At 42.4% G+C, this 18,199-nt stretch overlaps 2 protein-coding genes across 7 annotated transcripts in view; both read left to right on the top strand.

The window, feature by feature from the left end:
• tep1 (telomerase-associated protein 1) overlaps window positions 1-9,217 on the top strand; it is a 34,729-nt gene extending 25,512 nt beyond the window's left edge. For 4 of the 6 annotated variants that reach the window (XM_041239537.1, XM_041239538.1, XM_041239535.1 and 1 more), the window contains 15 exons: window positions 212-436; window positions 796-950; window positions 1,777-1,884; window positions 2,543-2,650; window positions 3,221-3,356; window positions 3,884-3,957; window positions 4,092-4,233; window positions 4,607-4,743; window positions 4,914-5,035; window positions 5,524-5,652; window positions 5,832-5,934; window positions 6,752-6,845; window positions 7,107-7,186; window positions 7,601-7,705; window positions 7,974-9,217. In XM_041239537.1, coding sequence (XP_041095471.1) covers window positions 212-436; window positions 796-950; window positions 1,777-1,884; window positions 2,543-2,650; window positions 3,221-3,356; window positions 3,884-3,957; window positions 4,092-4,233; window positions 4,607-4,743; window positions 4,914-5,035; window positions 5,524-5,652; window positions 5,832-5,934; window positions 6,752-6,845; window positions 7,107-7,186; window positions 7,601-7,705; window positions 7,974-8,093 — 1,838 coding nt within the window. In that variant the 3' untranslated portion in view covers window positions 8,094-9,217. Of the gene's footprint in view, window positions 1-211; window positions 437-795; window positions 951-1,776; window positions 1,885-2,542; window positions 2,651-3,220; window positions 3,357-3,883; window positions 3,958-4,091; window positions 4,234-4,606; window positions 4,744-4,913; window positions 5,036-5,523; window positions 5,653-5,831; window positions 5,935-6,751; window positions 6,846-7,106; window positions 7,187-7,496; window positions 7,573-7,600; window positions 7,706-7,973 lie in introns of those variants that run through there. The other 2 variants (XM_041239539.1, XM_041239540.1) reach the window with 2 other exon arrangements.
• A 4,169-nt stretch (window positions 9,218-13,386) lies between these two features.
• Window positions 13,387-18,199, top strand: part of LOC121307367 (extracellular matrix protein A-like) — a 23,413-nt gene continuing 18,600 nt past the window's right edge. Inside the window, exons 1-3 of the mRNA XM_041239569.1 lie at window positions 13,387-13,616; window positions 16,410-16,523; window positions 17,466-17,558. Coding sequence (XP_041095503.1) covers window positions 13,568-13,616; window positions 16,410-16,523; window positions 17,466-17,558 — 256 coding nt within the window. The 5' untranslated portion in view covers window positions 13,387-13,567. The remainder of the gene's footprint in view (window positions 13,617-16,409; window positions 16,524-17,465; window positions 17,559-18,199) is intronic.

The following is an 18,199-nucleotide window of genomic DNA, read 5'->3' as shown; positions in this document are numbered from 1 at the left end:
ATACAAACATATTTCATGTGCACGATGAAATGGAGATATTGAACAGTGCCTTTTATTGGTTCTGATATAGAGAAAAATTATGCCAGTTCAATATTAGAGCAGCAGAAACTCAGAATTAGTATGCATGATATTAAACATTATTGGAAAAGGTGCAATAAATCAATGAAATGACTTCAGAAGCTACTTGCCTCCACATCTTTGTCATTTCCAGGTGAGCTGTGCTGGCAGAGCGAGGACCCCAAGGTGTCTGTGTGGTGCCTAAGCTGGCTACACCAGGGCACAGTGCTGGTGTCAGGCAGTAACGACCGGCTACTAAGAGTGTGGAGGAGGGAGGAAGGGGAAGGGTGGAGGATGAGCTGCCAGCACCTTCTCAAACACCACGGTGGGGCTATCCTCGCCCTGGCATGCTCCCAGAAACTGCTGGCTTCCTCGTCGGGTAACTATGGTTCAAATATTCAGTGTGTGTGTGTGTGTGTGTGTGTGTCTTTTTGATGTCATGTTAACCACATATTTATTTTTCTATAAATCTATTGTCTTTGTGAAGTCATTCACTATGTAGCTAATGATGGAACGATCTACTGTTCCTTTCTCTATAAACCTTCAGGCACCACTCATAAAATAAGAGTTTTCAGAAGAAACTGAATCCAGCAGATTAATGTTTCAGCCAGTGCCTTCATCATTGTTATTACTGACATGAAACTAGAAGAAACTGAGTCAAGCAGACAGGCGTTTTGTCTAACGCCTTCATCAGTGTTTCTAAGGTGAGTGTTTCAGCCGGTGTTTTTTTCATCCCAGATGACTTCTCTGTGGCGCTGTGGTCAGTGGAGGAGCTTAATGGTCACTTGAGGGATGTCGCTCCGGTCGCCGTGCTGAGAGGTCACTCTGCAGGGGTCACCTGCCTCTCTTTCAGCTCCGATGGACGAGAGCTCCTGAGCGGGAGCAAGGATCGGGTGAGCCCCCTAATTAAAAACACACCCTGATTGTGAGGGTTACCTTAGTAGTGGGGATCTGTCTAATTCGCAAAAATTGACCTCCTTTGGGGTCAGTGCATATCTTACGGTACGGTGAGAGAAACAAAAAGAAACCTATTGATTTTAAATGAACTAATGGACACTGCAAGGATGCAAACTACGTATTTTAATTCTGTAGATGTTTTATCATGTGTGCATTGCACTTGGGCAAATAAAAAACGTCCTTAGATAAATAAAACAAAAATAAGAATACTTGATTAAACTTTCTTCTTACTGTTGGCGCATCAATCAGAAGAAGTGAGGGCGCAAGTCACCAGAACTCAGAGATGGAGTCCTAGTCTTGCAAACTGTTTGACAGATCACCCTAGTTCCCCTGGTTTCTGACATTTGTAGTAAGTTGGTCTACGGCTCAAACTTTTAAATGGTTGCCGTCTTGAATACACGTTGTCGTCTTCCTCTTAAATCGAAATAATTTGAAATCTGGGTGTCATTTTGACCTGCTGATTTTGCCGGTCGTGGCATGCACCCACCTGTGGTCAAACAAGCTCTAGTAAATAGAAAACGTTGCACATTTCTACGAGAGCACGAGGAGCAATAGCATAGGGTATTTCTGCATGCAAGCCTTCTAGCAAATCATCATAAACATTAACGACTAGAGCCGGGCTCGTCTGCATTCATGGTTTTAGAGCTTTTAACCTCATCTTATCTCACCGACAGCAGACAGAATCCGTAAGGGCAGTGTACTACACAACACTGCCCGCTACATAAGGTTGATTAAGGTAGGACTCTCCCTGTTTCCAAACAGAGTCTGGTATTATGGGATGTGCAGAGCTGCCCTCCCACTCTCTCGCGGTCCTTCACGCACTGCCACAAGGACTGGATCACAGGGTGTGTCTGGAACTCCGGTCTGCTGGTGAGTACAAGGTTCATTCATTTCGTTATTCAAACTTGTTTAATTACTGAGCCCTGGTGTCATCCTGTGCTAGTGGAAGAGAAGGCTTCTGACTAAGCAGAGATTTTGGAGTTTTGTTTCAGTAGCATTTTCTGACTGGGTAACCGGTAGGGGCGTGCAGATTTTTCAAAGTAATTTCATTGAGCATGTTTCAGGTCATTATCAAGGGTGGGATTTACCATTGCCATGTAATAACCCCATGAAAATGACCGTTTCTGAAAGGATGGATATTTTGTATCGCTTATAATAAATACAGCAAGCGTTTGCGTTCTTGACGCACTGCCTGTTCCACTGCATTCAGGAAGCTGGCGGCCGGTTTAGTTTGCTTCCTATAAATGTTTGAACACACACTGCATAGAGCTGTACAATTTCTTTAAAATGTGAAAGACGCCAGCTGCCTCAAATACTGGAAATATTTCAGATAAAGACCGATCTGTCCAGCACAAGAAGAGGACATTTTTTTTGTTTTTTTTTGTTAATTAGATTTCATCAAAATCGTTTCAAGCAAATAAAAGGCAAGAACACCAGGGGTCATGTCTTCTAACAAGTTGTGTTTTCCGCGTGTAGATGTAGATGCTTTTGTTATATTCAGTTTGGGGTTTTTCTCGTCTGCTTGCAGGTGAGCAGCTCCAATGACTGTCGAGTCCGGGTGTGGGACCCCAGCTCTGGAGAGTGTGTGAGGGAGCTCCTGGGACACAGCACTGCAGTGAGCTCTGTCTGCAGTATTGTAAGATCCATCTCCTTCACTCCAACACCCACCCAATTGCACTTACAAACAAACCTGATCTAGGATAACCAATGGAAAACTTTCTGTGGTTTTATATTGCAAGATTAAATGGGCATAGATCTACAGTGGGGTTCAGATTTGAAAGCATGGCAAAGCATTGGAAAATCCTGATTTAAAACTTGTGAAATGCACAGTAAAGGTGCACCCAGAGGTTTTGAAGGATATATATGACTTGAGGTTTTTTAATAAACGTGCACACTGCGGCACTTTTGGATTACACTTTTGAAATTCTTGAAATTCCTCTATTAAAATATTTGTTACACTGATCATTTTGACAACCGTGTATCAGCTCCAAATATCCACATTACATTCTGCATGCAGCGTTAGTGTTTAGCTGCAGTATGTGCTGCTAGTATTAACAGAGATAGGCAATGGATCAGATTAGCCTCAGATGCTACACCGACGATCTGGAGGCATTGGGAGTTTCTGTGTCTGTCGCCTCTGTGCCTGGTTTTTATACTCTGTGTTTTGTGCAGTCTGAAGCCTGGGTGTGTATTCTCTGCCCTGCAGGGGGAGTATGTGATGTCAGCGGGAGTGGACGGAGAGATGCGAGTCTGGAAGCTGTCTGGAGCTGAAATCACCCGGATCTCGGCCCACTCCAGCAGAATAAACCACTGTGGGATGATCTCCTTCACCGGCAGGAAGGGTGCGTCTGAGCGCCCGATCCCACTGTCACTTCTGTTTCGCTCCAGCACAGATTTTAATTTCAGTCTCTTTTAAAGGTGTGATAGTAGCTAAGAAAATAGTTACAAAAATGTTCCCGGCCAATAGCATTCGTTCCAGGTCAACATGTATTTTCAAATGAGGACAAGATATCTGATGTCAAAGACATCTTGTCTTGCACTTTATTGGTCATTTCAGTTGGCGAGTGAAATGTTCACTGTCCCTTTCCCACAGGTATTAGGGACCCAGCATCTTGACACCCCCACACTGTAGATTCACACTCTCTGTGCAAATAAGTTTGGATTTTGACCCTCTCTGTCTTTGCCGTCTTTGTTGTCTTGACTGTGCTGTGTTCTTCCTCAACCTGCCCTGAGAATGCTTTACTGACCGTTCTCCGCACTGAGACGCGAACGAGCCTGTCTGAAAAGGGGGAGGAGGGCGATCACTGGAACAGCAGAGAATGGGTTTCAGAATGAGGTTCGTTAGAGCTTTTCCTTTTTGTGTTTGCAGAGGTGAGGCAGGACGAGCTGCTGGTTGCCACGGTGAGTGATGATGGAACCGTGAAGCTCTGGCACCGCCTTGTGGTAAGAATACTTAGTTACCTGTGCAGAGGCTACGCGATTGTGAGAAAGTGCTTTTGAACCTTCGCTTGTATTTGAGGCCCCTCGGTTTGGGAAACTCTTATTGTGGAGTATCTAATCCAGTCTCCTTGACTCAGGTGCAGCAGGTCAGTACCCTGAATGGCCACAGTGAGGCAGTGTGCGCCGCGGCCCATCAGAAAGCAGTGCCATTCTTCCTCACTGTGTCAGAAGATCATTCCCTGAGAATATGGAGTCCTCCTGAAGATACAGCTGAGACTGGTCTGAGCTTTTGCACAAATCTATTTGAAATACAATGATCCTTAAAGTAATATCATGGATTTTTTTTTTTTGTGAGCCTCAATTAAACATTAATTTAATTGTCTTGGTGGTCCGGTGGTTAACGATAGGCATTGTTACCAGGAGGTTTCCCAGCTTGGCCACCACTGACTCGCTCTGTGTGACCCTGAGCAAGTCACTTAACCTCGTTGTGCTCCGTCCTTCGGGTGAGACATAAAACCGAGGTCCTAGTGTAAATGACTCTGCAGCAGCTGTTGTGATGCATAGTTTACCCCCTAGTCTCTGTAAGTCGCTTTGAATAAAAGCATCTGCTAAGTGACTCATTTAATAACCTGTTTTGATCATTGTTTTGTAGCTGCAAGATCTCCTCCACTCCAGCAGGGGGGCGTCACAGCCCTGGCCTTCTCTCTCTGCGGTGAGCTGTTGCTGTCAGGCAGTGCCCAGGGGGAGCTGTGTGTTTGGCAGCAGAACTCTGTGGTCCTGCGGATCCAGGTAATACACACTGCAAGCTGCCCACCGTGCTGTCACGGTAACTCGAAAGCATTAGGCAGAGGCATTGCCACCCCTGTGTTTTTAATTGTTCTGTTTTACAAACTGGCTTTTTTATCTTAGCGTTAGTAAAAAAGGGAGTTGATGAGTGACCCTCCTTTCTCTCCCCCGAGGTGAGTAAGAGTCCAGTCACTGCGCTGGTCTTCATTTCGCACACACAGTTTGCTGTTGCTTCATATGACGACACCATCTCCACCTGGAAACTGGATAGACTGCTTCCTGAAGCTAAAACACAGTAAGTGTTTAAACTGTTTCAAGACATCGTGTCCTCCTGGGTACAATGAGAGAGACTGAGGAAAACAAGGACTGTACGGAAACAAGCCAAGTGAAAATCAGAACGTGAAATCCAATTGATTTTATAGCCAACAGATAAAAGAAATGCAAGACAAGTAATCGCAAGCACGGAGCTTTGGTTCTCTGTTAAATCACACTGTCAGATTGCAAGGGTCACCACTCAGTCGCTGTGTAGACAAGTAAACGAGGGAACACTTTGTTTTGTGTTGAACAATGAATGCATTTTACTCAGTTTTAAAGTGAACTTAAAACACGTTAAAGGGAGTCACTGTGAAGATCCTTTAAACCCTTTCATTCACTTAACGCAGGGCTGGCTGAGAATTCTCAAAATCATGTCTGAGTATTGACCAGTACTGCAATCGTACATTATAATAACCTGTTCTGTTCCCATCAACAGTAACTGTGTGTGTGTGTGTGTGTGTTTCCCAGGGTCCAGAGACTGTCCACCTACAGAGTGAAGTCCTCAGTGACCTGCTTGACTTACGAAAACAAGCTGCTTGCAGGCTGTGCTGACGGGACCATACTGAGCCTGCCTGACAAGCAAGACCCCCTCGAAAAGTAGGGACTGCATGGCTCAACCCATTACCAGCTGTAGATTCACACTCCCTGTGCAGCAGGTTTTGGGATATCACATTACCCCCCTTGTAATCCTTTGTACAGCAAAGGGAGTTTCATGCTACAGGTGTTGTACTGATCGACAGTAATGCTAGCCAAGTCTGTTTCTGTGCCCCTTGCAGCTTGCAGTCAGGATGTCACATTCTCGGCTTCTTACCAAAGACGGATTCATCCGTGCGGATTGCAGTCGAAGAAGGATCGCTTTACCTTCTAGAATCTGAAAAAGTAAGTTAATAAAAATGAATTCTTACATTTAAACTGCTGGCTTAAACTGTGCATTTAGACAAAATACAATCACTGGTGATTTAAGGTGCAAATGATGAACAACTTAAATAAAAGACGTAATCATCATACACTTATGTAATGTAAGTACGCTAGTGTGCAAGATGTGCAGTCAGGGGAGCGCAGGCTCGCGTCCTGGTTGTGCGAAGTTGCTGGTCTTCACTGGGTATTCCCGAGAGAGTGCCACATTGGCTCTGGCGCCCCCGTGGGTTAGGGGGGCGTCCAGCGAGCTCAGAGCGGGACACCTGCAGCGCTGGCTTTTGTCCTCCAGAGGGCGGTAACTCGCTGACATCCGCTCTCGAGCTCCTGGGTGTAATAGAGGAAGCTGGCTCAGTCTAAACGACTTTATTTAGGTAACTAGATTCTAGTACTTAATTTGCTGCTGGACTGGGAAAAAAAAGTGTTTTGTACAAGAACTCTATATCTATATATATATATATATATATATATATATATATATATATATATATAGAGAGAGAGAGAGAGAGAGAGAGAGAGAGAGAGAGAGAGAGAGAGAGAGAGAGAGAGAGAGAGAGAGAGAGAGGGAGAGAGAGAGGGGGGTGGCTAAACATTGTATTGTATGTGATACAGAAATGGGCATTACAAGTGCGCCAAGCCCATGTACTGGTCTGTGTGCTATACAGCATGCAGAGATTAGCGTATTGATGCTGACCCAGGCATCCCCCATTCAGAAAGAGGACTTCCTCCTTTAGTTTTTGAAATCACTGAATTGCTTTCTGACCTTGTTTTTGGCTTCTAGCCCTTCCAAAGCTCTAATATCAGGAAGCAGCAGCTGATGGGCAGTCTGTGTCAAGACCTGGACTCCTGGATTACTGCTGTCTCTTTAGACGAGGGTATGGCTCTGCCTGCTCCCCTTGGTGGAACTGCATGCACCATTGTCTTGTTCCTATTACAGTGCTCCCTCAGTATTTCAACAATGGTTAATTCACTGCTAAGCCATATAGACAGTAAATAGTAAAGATCTTACATTTCCCTGTATGTTTCTCCGTTTTCATTATTTCTCTGGTTTGTAAGAAGTAATGTGGACGTGCTGTGTTATAGCTCACTTGACAAGGGTCCCATGGCGTGACTAAACTCTCTTTCTCCCTGTAAAGACTTGGTGATTTGTGGCGATTCAAAGGGGCGCTTGTGGTTCAACGATCCTCAAGCCATTCACTCATGGAACAAGAAGCAGGTACAAGACCACTTTCTACAGATAAAGCCACGCTGCCTATGGGTTCCTCGCAATATTAACCTAGCCTCTGGCTTTAGCGTCAGATCAAAGCTTCCATCAGTTGTTTTAATGGTAATGATTGAACAGAAAAACATTCCAGTTTGGTGATGAGAAAAAGCCATTCGGCCCATCAAGGTTCTTCTCTTGTCAGCACACTGTTCTCCCCTACTGTGCAGAACTCATCAGTACATAAGGACTGTTTGATTGTGTTGCATGTTCCCATGTGTTGCTACAACTGTTTGAATGATCTATTCTTTGGTTGTTTTCTAAGGTGAAAAGGTGTAGGCTCTGAGAGAGGGAGTGGAGAAGAGAAAGAGCATGGGTGGGTTGCACGGTATGTTTAGGAGTGACTCATTCTCTGTTATGGTTTGACAGGTTCACAGGGACAAGATCAGTGCTTTGAAAATAACAGATGAGATCATTATTACAGGCTCTTGTGATTGCAGTGTGAAGCTGTGGGATCGTCTCACAAAGAAGCAGGTGAGTATTTGTGGCAAAGGTACTAGGTATTAAAGAGTAGGGGAGGTTTTTTTTTGTATCTGTCCCCACATGAGGTCGCCAAGCATGAAAGGGTTAAATCACTCCATGTGGGGGTCATTACCTTTGCTTGGTACTCGCTTGTATAGATGAGGGCACGGCAGCTTTTTTAGTGAACCCATTTTAAACAGGTTTGTTGCAGCGGGTTCTGTTCAGTGGTCTTGCTCGGTTTGTGTTGCGTTTCTGACCTGCTTGTCTGTCTGTGTTCCAGGTGGGTCTGTTCCAGTGCCAGGGTCCTGTCTCGTGCATGGAGGTCAGACCAGGCCTGTCTGCAGTTCTGGCTTGTGGAGACAGCCTGGGAAACACTTACTTTATCAAATGGAAAGATTGAACTACGAGCCAGGAGACATAGCGCTACAAGATCACCAAATAACCTAGATTGTGAAGAATCTGGTTTTACAACACTGCACATATTCCAGCTTTACATAGTAATCTGGAGGTTTTGCATTGTTGAGCCCCAATCTGTGTGATTAAAAAAAAAAAAAGTAATCTTATTTGTCTTGCATATATATCCATTTGATATAAAAAATATTTTAGATTTCACTGCCTCATTTTCAGTTTGCTTGTTTCCATAGCAATGCACCATCTCAGCTGTGAATTGTGGGATTGTAGTCCTGAACTTCATTGAAGTCCTGAGATATGTTGATTAGCTCTTAACCCTTTCATGCATGAAATATTAAAAAATGAAAAGATTTACTTAGAAATTGATTTAGACAGCCTTAGGGCCAAAATCTGGAGATTTAACATGAGCCGAATCAGGAATTCTGTAATAAAGTTTGGAAATTGATTGTTCAATATAGACAAGACAAGACATATATATATCACACACACACACACACATCTTTCAGTGTACCCTTGCCAATAAATTAGCTGACAGATTAGTCGAAAGGCTGGTTAGTGATGATCATTGTTTATGAAACCAGTTTTTCCTCTTTGAGAGTTCCTGGAAGAGGCATTTGCTGGAAATCACAGATTTGCTTGTACGCTAAACTCCCAGCGACCCTGTTTTATCAACTGCACTTCCAGTTCTTATTGTGAGCTTTTTGTAATTTCAGTGCTGATGAAAGATAAGTGACAGTGGCACAAGGGAGTTCCTTGGGGGTGCTTCAGAGCGTAATAGGGGATATGCAGCATGACTCCGAAAAATGAAAATAATAATCTTGAATTTATTTTTTTTAACAGTGTTATATATGAAATCTCTAATCCACTGCAAATATGTCTTTCATTTTTGTTCAGCAACTCAAAAGCTACAGTCTGACTATCATTTCAAAGTTATCATCCGCCTGTGTGCATGCGTGGTTTGGGATGTGCAGATTTCCACTCTGATATTAGCTGCAGCTGCATTTTAGTAACAGAGATAGCAGCTTGTGGAATTTGTTTTAAGGAAGAAAACATAAAAACACAAGAGTCCCTTTGGCTATTCTTTTTACTTTAATAAAAAGATTATCTCTGTCAGTTAATATAGTTGTTTATTGACGTTGATGTTTTTGATCTTGTAATCATTTACAGTTTCACACATGATTTATGCTCAATGCAGAATGAGTGCGGCTTGAATGAGGAACATGGGAGGGGGGTGATTGGTTTGCCAATTTAACAATGAGTCAGATAATCTCGGCAAGGCAGGTGGACCTGTATGAAGGGTTGCAGGGTGATTGGCAGTACGGCAGGCTTGAGAGAAGGCTGTTTAAGCACTAAGCTGAGGGTTACAATGTACAGTACCAGCACTGACCAACTGCTCCATCACAGTTACAGTGATTGCGACTTGAGTGGGAGTATCTGTGTCGGTAGAAATTGGGGCTCCCTTATATTTAAAGCTTGAGATGACAACTTGAGCCTTCAAGCACATCTTTCTTCTATTGTCTGAATCCTGCCTCTCTGGTGCCCCGTCTGATTTCCACGTACTTTTGACTGTGATTTTAACAACACGAGGACAGATAGGAATTATAGCCTTTATCTGCTCTCTTGTGCAATCTCTTTTTTCTACTTCAAGCGTGAACGCCCAGCTCTGTAAACTTTGTCGTTAGCTGCACAGGAATGCTGATTCTGCAGAACTGGTTTCTAGTTTCTAGTAGTCCTCGGGCAAAAGAGGCAACATTCACTAACACAAGGATTCTGTGATTCATGCGAAGGTCTAAATTATTTTGTTGCCCTTGCTGTGTGAATTAAGTGGATTGAAAAAGAGGCAGTTTTTCTCGGCCGCTGTGTAAGTTGAATCAGGCCAATTAAAGTAACCTGTTTGGAAATATAAACTTAAAATCATAAATGGTATAGAGAAAGTTAACCCAAGACACTGCTTCACATTTAGCACAGAGAGAACAAGAGAGTTCAATTCAAGCTGAGTAAAAGTAAGTTTAAGTTAAATTAAGTTAACTTTAGAGCAGAAGGTAGAAAGCACTGTTTTACACAGAGTTAGAAATGAATGGAATAGTCTACCAGGTGAAACACTGGGAACATTTTTAAAAAGACTGGATTCTATGCTTTTACATAACAGTAGATCCCCCTAGCAGTGTGCTGGCAAGGGGCAAGATATACAGTGCCTATAGGAAGTATTCACTCCCCTTGAGGAGATAAAACGAGAGATCAGGAGAGGATTTATAAGTATGCAGGTCTATAAAGACGTATGTGAAAAATACAGCGAACAGGGGGTGGGGCTTGACTGGAGATGCAAGTTTTTTATGCAAATTCCGGCTTGCACAAACAAGACCAATTATAAACTGACTCAGCAACTGTGAAGGTTGCCCTGCCGTCAGTTTCAATTGGACAGCAACGATCTGAGGAGGCCCGTGCTGTCAGACATTCTCTCCTTTCTTTTTTACGTTGTGCTGGATTTACTGTTGTGTTAAATATTAATCATGCAAACAAATAAAACACAGTCAATACATTCATCTGCAATTTTTTTTGGTCAGTTTTGAGAAGGCATCAACAACTTGTTGCACTGTTTTGGGCGATCGAGCTGGCTCATGTGATCCAGTTCACCAGCTATATTTACTGACATGGAGGGCAGACACACATTGCCTTTGGACAGCTGGGATCAAAAATAAGGACGGGAATTAATTCAGTTACACTTAAGCAGATCACTTGCTCTTCGTGTTTACAGCAAGGGTATTCTCAAACAGCTGCTTTAATTCTATAACAAGGGCATAATAATAATGCTGTTCATGGTAAGTGGTTTTATAAAGAACTGTAAACCCACAAGAGGTATACAACAGTACAAACACAGTAAAACACAATAATAAAAACAAAGCCGCCCGCATTATCATTAAGGTGAACTGCACCACTGCTAACCATAAAAGCAACCATCAGCCACTGCTTTCTGCTGTCTTGTAATCCACAGTAACAGCTGACCTGCTCCCTTGCAGTGTTTATAGTTAAGGATGAACACGCTCATTAACATTTACACGTGAAATGCGGGTTTCCATGCGAAACTGGGAGTGGATTTTCCCATGTGTTTCGTCATTTACACGAGTAAATGAGATTTATCCTATCCATCTCTTAATTCTCCCAAACGTGCAAGCGCATCGCCGTTTCATGTGTGAATTAACCCATGATTGATGCATGATATCAGGTCTGGTGGGAACTGCAGGTCCCTAATACAGTTCCATAAAATATGTGGATTTAGCATATTAACATTAGAAGGACCAGAGATATACTTATACATACCGGCATTGAGATGCTACGTGGATATGACAAGAGCTCTGCGTCAATCTGATCAGCTCTTTGTCTGTCAAGGGACACGGACCCTAGGACAGCCCCTCTCAAAGCAGCATCTGTCACACTGGATTGTGGACACAGTCTCAACTGCGTATGATGGTGCTGGCTTGTCCCCTCCTGGGAGAGTAGCCGCACACTCCACTAGAGGGTTGGCTACATCTTGGGCCCTCTTCAGAGGGGACTCGCTAAGCTGATATTTGTACTGTGGCTAGCTGGGCTGCATCACATACTTTCTCCAGGTTTTACTGCCTTAATGTTGTAGATCCTGCCCTGCCTTCATTAGGCACGAGGGTCTTCGAGGGTGTAAGCCAGGGGTTATGTGGTTCTGATGCGTCCCTCATATGCTGCCGTTCCTTCTCCCTCGGGGCGACTCTGGTATACATTATTCCATACATGATGTCATTGGCGGTCATCTTCGAATTGAAAGGGAATCTTAAGTTACTTTCAGTAACCGTGACTCCCTGAAACAGAAGACGACCCCCAACCACTAGGTCGCCTTGGTCAGCCTCACGGGTTTGATTCAAAAAGAGAAATGGCTTCCTCAGGATGACGGTTTTAAGCCCTTCTAGGAAAGGGCCTATCAGCAGCTCTGATGCAGGGGGCTGAGTGATACCTACCCAATGGGCATGCATATCCCATGCATTATGCTGTTGGTGGTGATCTTCTCTTTCAGGGAACCAGGGTTACGGTAAGTAACTCAACGTTTCTCAGGCTGCTTTTTGCAAATAAAGTGTCAATATCGCAGGTGCCTCAGGATAAGATGTGATTTCACTCTTTTTCATTTCATGTAAAAATAAAAAACTGATTAATTTTGTTTAGGAATAAAAAAAAAATGACTAGTTTTAAATGATGTATTTACATTTAATCGGAATGTGATTTCACTATTTTTCTTTTCATTAAGAAATCAAAAAGTGTGACTCGGGTCGTCTCTACAGCTGCTCTTTCGAGATATTTTTCCTCTCTTGAGGTGTCCCAATAAAGCAGTGCCGACTGTACAAGCGATAGCACCCATCACACTGGGAAAGCCAACCACCTGGTAGAAACCCACCTGGAAACCTGTCCTCTGTGTGGGAAATGAGGGAATCTAATTCCCTGTGAGGTTCAGCAGGACAGGAAACATCTTGAAAGGGTGGGTTGGGAGAGTTCAGAATTGTAGCTTGTAGCTAATCATACAAAGCAATCTAATCTCTGTGTTCAATCGAAACCCCCCCCCCCCCCCCCGAGAGGCCTATGAGAGTTTCTCAGGGTCTGAACATGTGTTCCCTTCCCCTCCTAGGCCTGCTTATTGTAATGCATTTTTCTTTATTGCAATGTGCTTTTGGTATCCCAAAACATGTGCCGTCTCGCTTACAGCTCATTCAGAACTAGCACTCTGACTAAAACCAGAAAAGAGTGAACATGCTAATTCTGTTTTGGTCTCTTGCACAGGCTCCCTGAGCAGTATAGTCTTGATCCTTGAAGGGATTGGCACACCTAGTTACTTACAGGAATTATATAGCTTTTCTGTCTTAAGCACTGTTCACACACTCCTAACTGTGGTTTAATATATCGAAAAGACAGAATGCGTGACAATGGTGTATGGGATTGACGTGTTTTAATAATACACCCAAAGAAACTCTCGCTTCAAACAGTTATATGCAGACTGACAAATGTGTCCAAGGTTCCAAAATATGGTACATGTATATATATATATATATATATATATATATTATATTAGTGTTGAAGATATAAAGTAATATTTATCAATTCTGGGTTATGTTATGACAAAATAGCAGGATATGCAAATTACGAGAACTAATTACAAATCACGCGATTTCATTGGCTCTTGTAATTCTGACATTTGCAAATCCTGATTGCCCACGAGTCTATATTTACTTGCTTTCTTCCAGCTTAACTCAAAAGTTACCTGTTTTCTTTATTTTATGCATTTATTTGATATATTCTCTGCTCACTAAGGCTTGGTCTCTATAATTAAAAAACCTGTTCTGCAGAAGAATTCTTCAGGACAACGAGACACCTGTTACATCTATATAAAGTCAACTGTTCTCTCTCTCTCCATCCATTGCGCCTGGATATTTCTCTACAGAACACACCATGAAGGTTGTTTTGAGCATTCTGGTTGTTCTCCTCTGCGCAGCACAGGGTAACAAAGATACATTGTATTGTAAAGATACGTTGTATACGATTGCTTTTGAATTTGCTGTTTGTTGTTTCTTCACCACTGCAATAATATTTTCTGTACAGGTTGATTTACTAAAAAAAAGCTAGTAAAGATAGCTGGAGACTTGTTTGATGTATTTGATTTGATTTCAGATGTAATTCACTCGGAATGCATCTTATTTGCAATCTATATTTCATAGCTTAGCTAGATAGTGTCTACACAGTATTTTTAACTACAAACCTTAAAATCTGTATTAAAAAAAACACTGATTAGAAATACAAGATAAAAATATGTATAGAGAAGCTATCGGGATGGAGATGGGGTGGTGGACAAATGGAAATTAATCACCAGAAAGGAGATTCAAGGATATTTCTAGGTTTCTGATCTGTATGGTTTAGACATTTATTTGTCAACAATAAATGTAGTTTTTATTGTCTTCAACTGAAGTCATTGACAGTGTTCTTTATTCCAAAGTTTAAGCTTCTCCATATTTTTGAAAAGGTAAAATCTACCTTTCATGTATTGCTTTGTATTACATTACTAGGTTCTTTCTAACTCATCCAGATAATGACCAGACTGTCTGAACAGGGTCTGATCTTAACACTGCCAACCTTTTAAATGTAAACTGCTGTTTTTTCCACAGCCTTGGCTAATTCTTGACCACCTTATTAAAGGTAGAGATATATGATTAAGATGGGTTTTGATTTAGAAAGGCGGGATTAAGACCCACCTCAGTTTATTTTTGGTATATATTTAAAACAACATATTTGTTTGACACATTCATTATGTTGCACAGTTTTGATGCAGTAATGGTTATCTGTTGGTTTTACAAATTTTCAAAATTAAATTCACAGGACGGAAGCCAGGGCTGCATAAGGGTTGAGTAGAGGCATGACTTCAGGTGCATAGAGGTTGAGGTGTGGCTTCGGGGATAAAAGTGTTTAGGAATGAGTACGGGAGAGATGCTGAAGGGGAGAGAAAAGGACCAGCCCGGTGGAGCTTTCTTGAAGGGCTTAAGGCTAGATGTGTTGATCTACTGGGCCCCTGAAATGACAGAAACTCGGACTGTCGAGAGCTGTTAATAGGCGTTGCCCCGCAGCTGGATTTCCCTCAGTAAATGGAACGGTTTCGGAACCTTGAAAAAAAAGAGAATAAAGTCTGAAAAAATACAACACTGTTAGTTAGGGGACAAGAGCACAGATTTAAGAGGGCCATGTCCCAGGAGGATAGAGAAAGAGCCTTCTCACCTTCAGGCAAGATACAGCACATGAGCTGTAAAAGAACAACTTGGCCAGTGGTCCCCTCTGACCATTTGAAGAATCTGCATGTTACAGACTCCAGACCGGGGAAGTGAGACTCATTATCCCCCCTGAGGGGACTGACACAGAGTCACGTGGCATATGAAGAACAGAGGAGGAAAAAGCCATCGAAAGATAGAGAGCATAGGCTGTGAGGGGTTTAAATAGGGAGTCTAGATTCTCTGATAGGAGGAGGTGGAGCCCTGGCTACCATCCCCCGAATTACACACAAGGGTTAACGTTAAAAAAAGAAGGGTAAAGTTTAGGAAATCCATTGATGGATTATTTTATATGAATGACAAATAAAAACCTTGCTGGTAAAATAAATAAGAAATACATAGTTTGCAATTTAGTTTCAGTTTAAATTGGGTTTAGAAAATTAAAACCAATGAGTCAATCTTTCAATTATATTTCTATATGTAGTATATTATAAAAATGATAAAAAGAAAAATATAAAATTGCAAATAATAACCTTAAGAATTTAACATTGCAATTCTGTTTTAAAAGATGACATCTTGAGACATTTATCCCAGGATCTCCACATTTATCTTCTTAATGAATGTCATCGTGCTTGGCAGAGAAGCTTGATAAACACATGAATGATTCTAACTCAAACCCAAACCGTACAAAACACTGCTTGTGAACTATAGGTCCCTGTTCATGCTCAACCATTCTATATGTTCAGTAGTCTGGGACAAACCCCACAATGCGAAAACTTGTATTGATGATTATGCAATGCATCTGAAAAACTATTTGTCATCAACCCCCCCCCCCCCTCTCGCCAACTTGGGGGTTCCGTCCTAGGGGGGTACCCCAGGATACCCCCCCCCCCTACACCCCCCCCTGGCTGTGCCAGTCTAAGTGATCTTGGCATCCCACGAGAGTTGTATTAAAAATCAAAAGATTGAATTAAAAGGCATAAAATCGGATTGTAAAGAAAATGACGAGCTTGTTAATAGGCAGGGCGGTGATTTTTTTCTACTTCTGTGCAGAGAGGTTTATAAACCTGCTTGACAGCGTACTTGACTAAAGCAAATATTAAAACATAACATAAAGAAGGATGTGCTTGACATAACCAGAAAAACCAGTCCACACTGTAGGGCTTTTACAGTTGAGCAAAAACGCCTAACCGTTGTGATGTATTTGTTTTGAAGGGTGAATGGAACATGGTTATAGAACATTGTGGTCATTCCAGTTTATTATGCATGTAACTTTGGAATGTTTTAGAGTCTATTAAGTTAAGGCTGTTTTGACATTCCAGATACACTATTTGCATTGGAAAGCCAAGTGAGGTATGATAAAGCGTTTACAATAAAAAGATAAACTATGGTTAAATGTTTATCTATGATAAAGCAGAAGAAAATGACTCAATTACTGGGCAAATTGATGAAAACGAAAAACAAAAAACTGCGCCAGATGTGGGATTATGCTTTTTTTTTGTGATTAATGATTGTGTCCCCTTATGCTTTCCTCACAGTGCAATCCCTGATTTGCCTTGTGTGTCCTGCTGGTACTGCTAATGAAACAACTTGTACAGCCACTAAAGAGTGCGCAGCCAATGAAACATGTTTCAGCACTTATACAGGCTCAGGTAAGATCTGATCAGTGCAGGCTTACTTTCCTTCTCCAGCTTACACCGTTACTTGCGCTCTCTCTCTCACAATCACACAGACTCACTCCTCCAGTTTACACCCATTCTCTATCTCTCTCTCTCTCTCTCTCTTACAATCACAGATGCACTCTCCTTCTCCAGCTTCATAACTCTCTCTGATTTCTAAGGCTGTGTCTCTCTTATCTCTGAGCTCCCGAGTAGCCATTCCAGTAAAAGCGCTCCACGTGGAGTACAGGATGTGCCCATAGTCTGGGGATCGCAGTTTCGAGTCCACGCTATGGACTTCACAGCCGATCGCGATCGGGAGTTCCTAGGGGGCAGCGCACAATTGGCCGAGCGCTGCCCGGGTAGAGAGGGCTTAGGCTCACCGCACATCAGCGACCCCCTGTGGCCAACAGGGCATCTGTGGCTCTGCAGTACAGCCTCCAGATCTGTGTTGCCCTCCGGTGCTACAGGTCTGGCGGTCTCGCTGTGGATCCGCAGAGCGAAAAATGACGGTTTGGCAGGAGCACATTTAGGGGGGCGTGTGCTCCAGTCTCCGTTCACCAAGTCGCCGGAGCTGAAGATACAGATAATAATTGGGTACACTAAACGGGGGTAAAAATTGTCACCATTTGACAAGTAAAAAAAATACTAAAGAATAATAATTTTGTTCTCACATCAGGTGGATGAAAACTGCCCAAAAATGTGTGTTAAGAAACAAGATAATGAAGAAATACAATTACAGTGCTGTTAAGAAAAATAAAACGGAGGCTTAAAACTGTGTATCATGTAAGAAAAGTAATGCATAGTGTTATATTGCCATACATTATTTTATTTGAATTGTAGTCCCATGTTGAACAATGGACAAAGCATATTCAGTTTGTGGTTATTGGATCAATGATGAACAGCTTTGAATTTACTTTTGTATTCCTCTCTTAGGAGGTATCATCACTGTTGAAAAAGGCTGCAAGGCAGCTTGTGTAGCTGCAGTTAACCCACGAACGTCCTGTTGCAGTACGAACAGCTGCAATAGTAAGCCTTGTTCATTTTATTATTCCTGATGACACTAGCATGCCTCTGTGGCAAAGTCTCCGCCCCTGTGTGTATTTTGTGTTGGGTGTTGTGTGTTAATGTTGGTGTATAGTCATTGGGATATAAACGGGTCTGTGTAACACAAGTGTTTAAAATGTATATTTGTATTTAGGCACAAGGATTGCACAGCACTTCACGTGCAAGTAAAATGTAATAATATGTGAGCACGGGGAATTGCACTTTATTAATTCACATGCAGTTGTACCGCGACTCCAGTTGAATGACTGATTAGCAATCGAGTCTCAGTACAGCTGCATAAAAGCAACACGTTTTCACTCACTCGGGGTTGTGTGTTCGGTGAGTGGAGAACAGGATTGCAGCCGGAGGGAACAATAATAAGAATAGTTGAAGTATCAGCTCACGTGTTTGTCTCTTTGTTTTGGCTGCCAGTGCCGTGTCCTGTTTTTTTTGTACTGTTTTATTTTATAATAATAAACCCTGCAGCAGTGCATCCATTTATCATTCCATTTCGCAGTACTGTGTGTTTCTTCTGGTCTGAAGTCTCCACTACAGCTGTCATTGTCACAGCCTCGTACTGTCTTCTCACTGTGCTGTTGAAATCAGTACTTTAGACAAGAACT

The sequence above is a fragment of the Polyodon spathula genome, chromosome 55 (genome assembly GCF_017654505.1).
Source record: "Polyodon spathula isolate WHYD16114869_AA chromosome 55, ASM1765450v1, whole genome shotgun sequence".
Taxonomy (NCBI): domain Eukaryota; kingdom Metazoa; phylum Chordata; class Actinopteri; order Acipenseriformes; family Polyodontidae; genus Polyodon; species Polyodon spathula.
The sequence above is the reverse complement of the archived record's forward strand: the minus strand, read 5'-3'. Positions and strand labels throughout refer to the sequence as shown.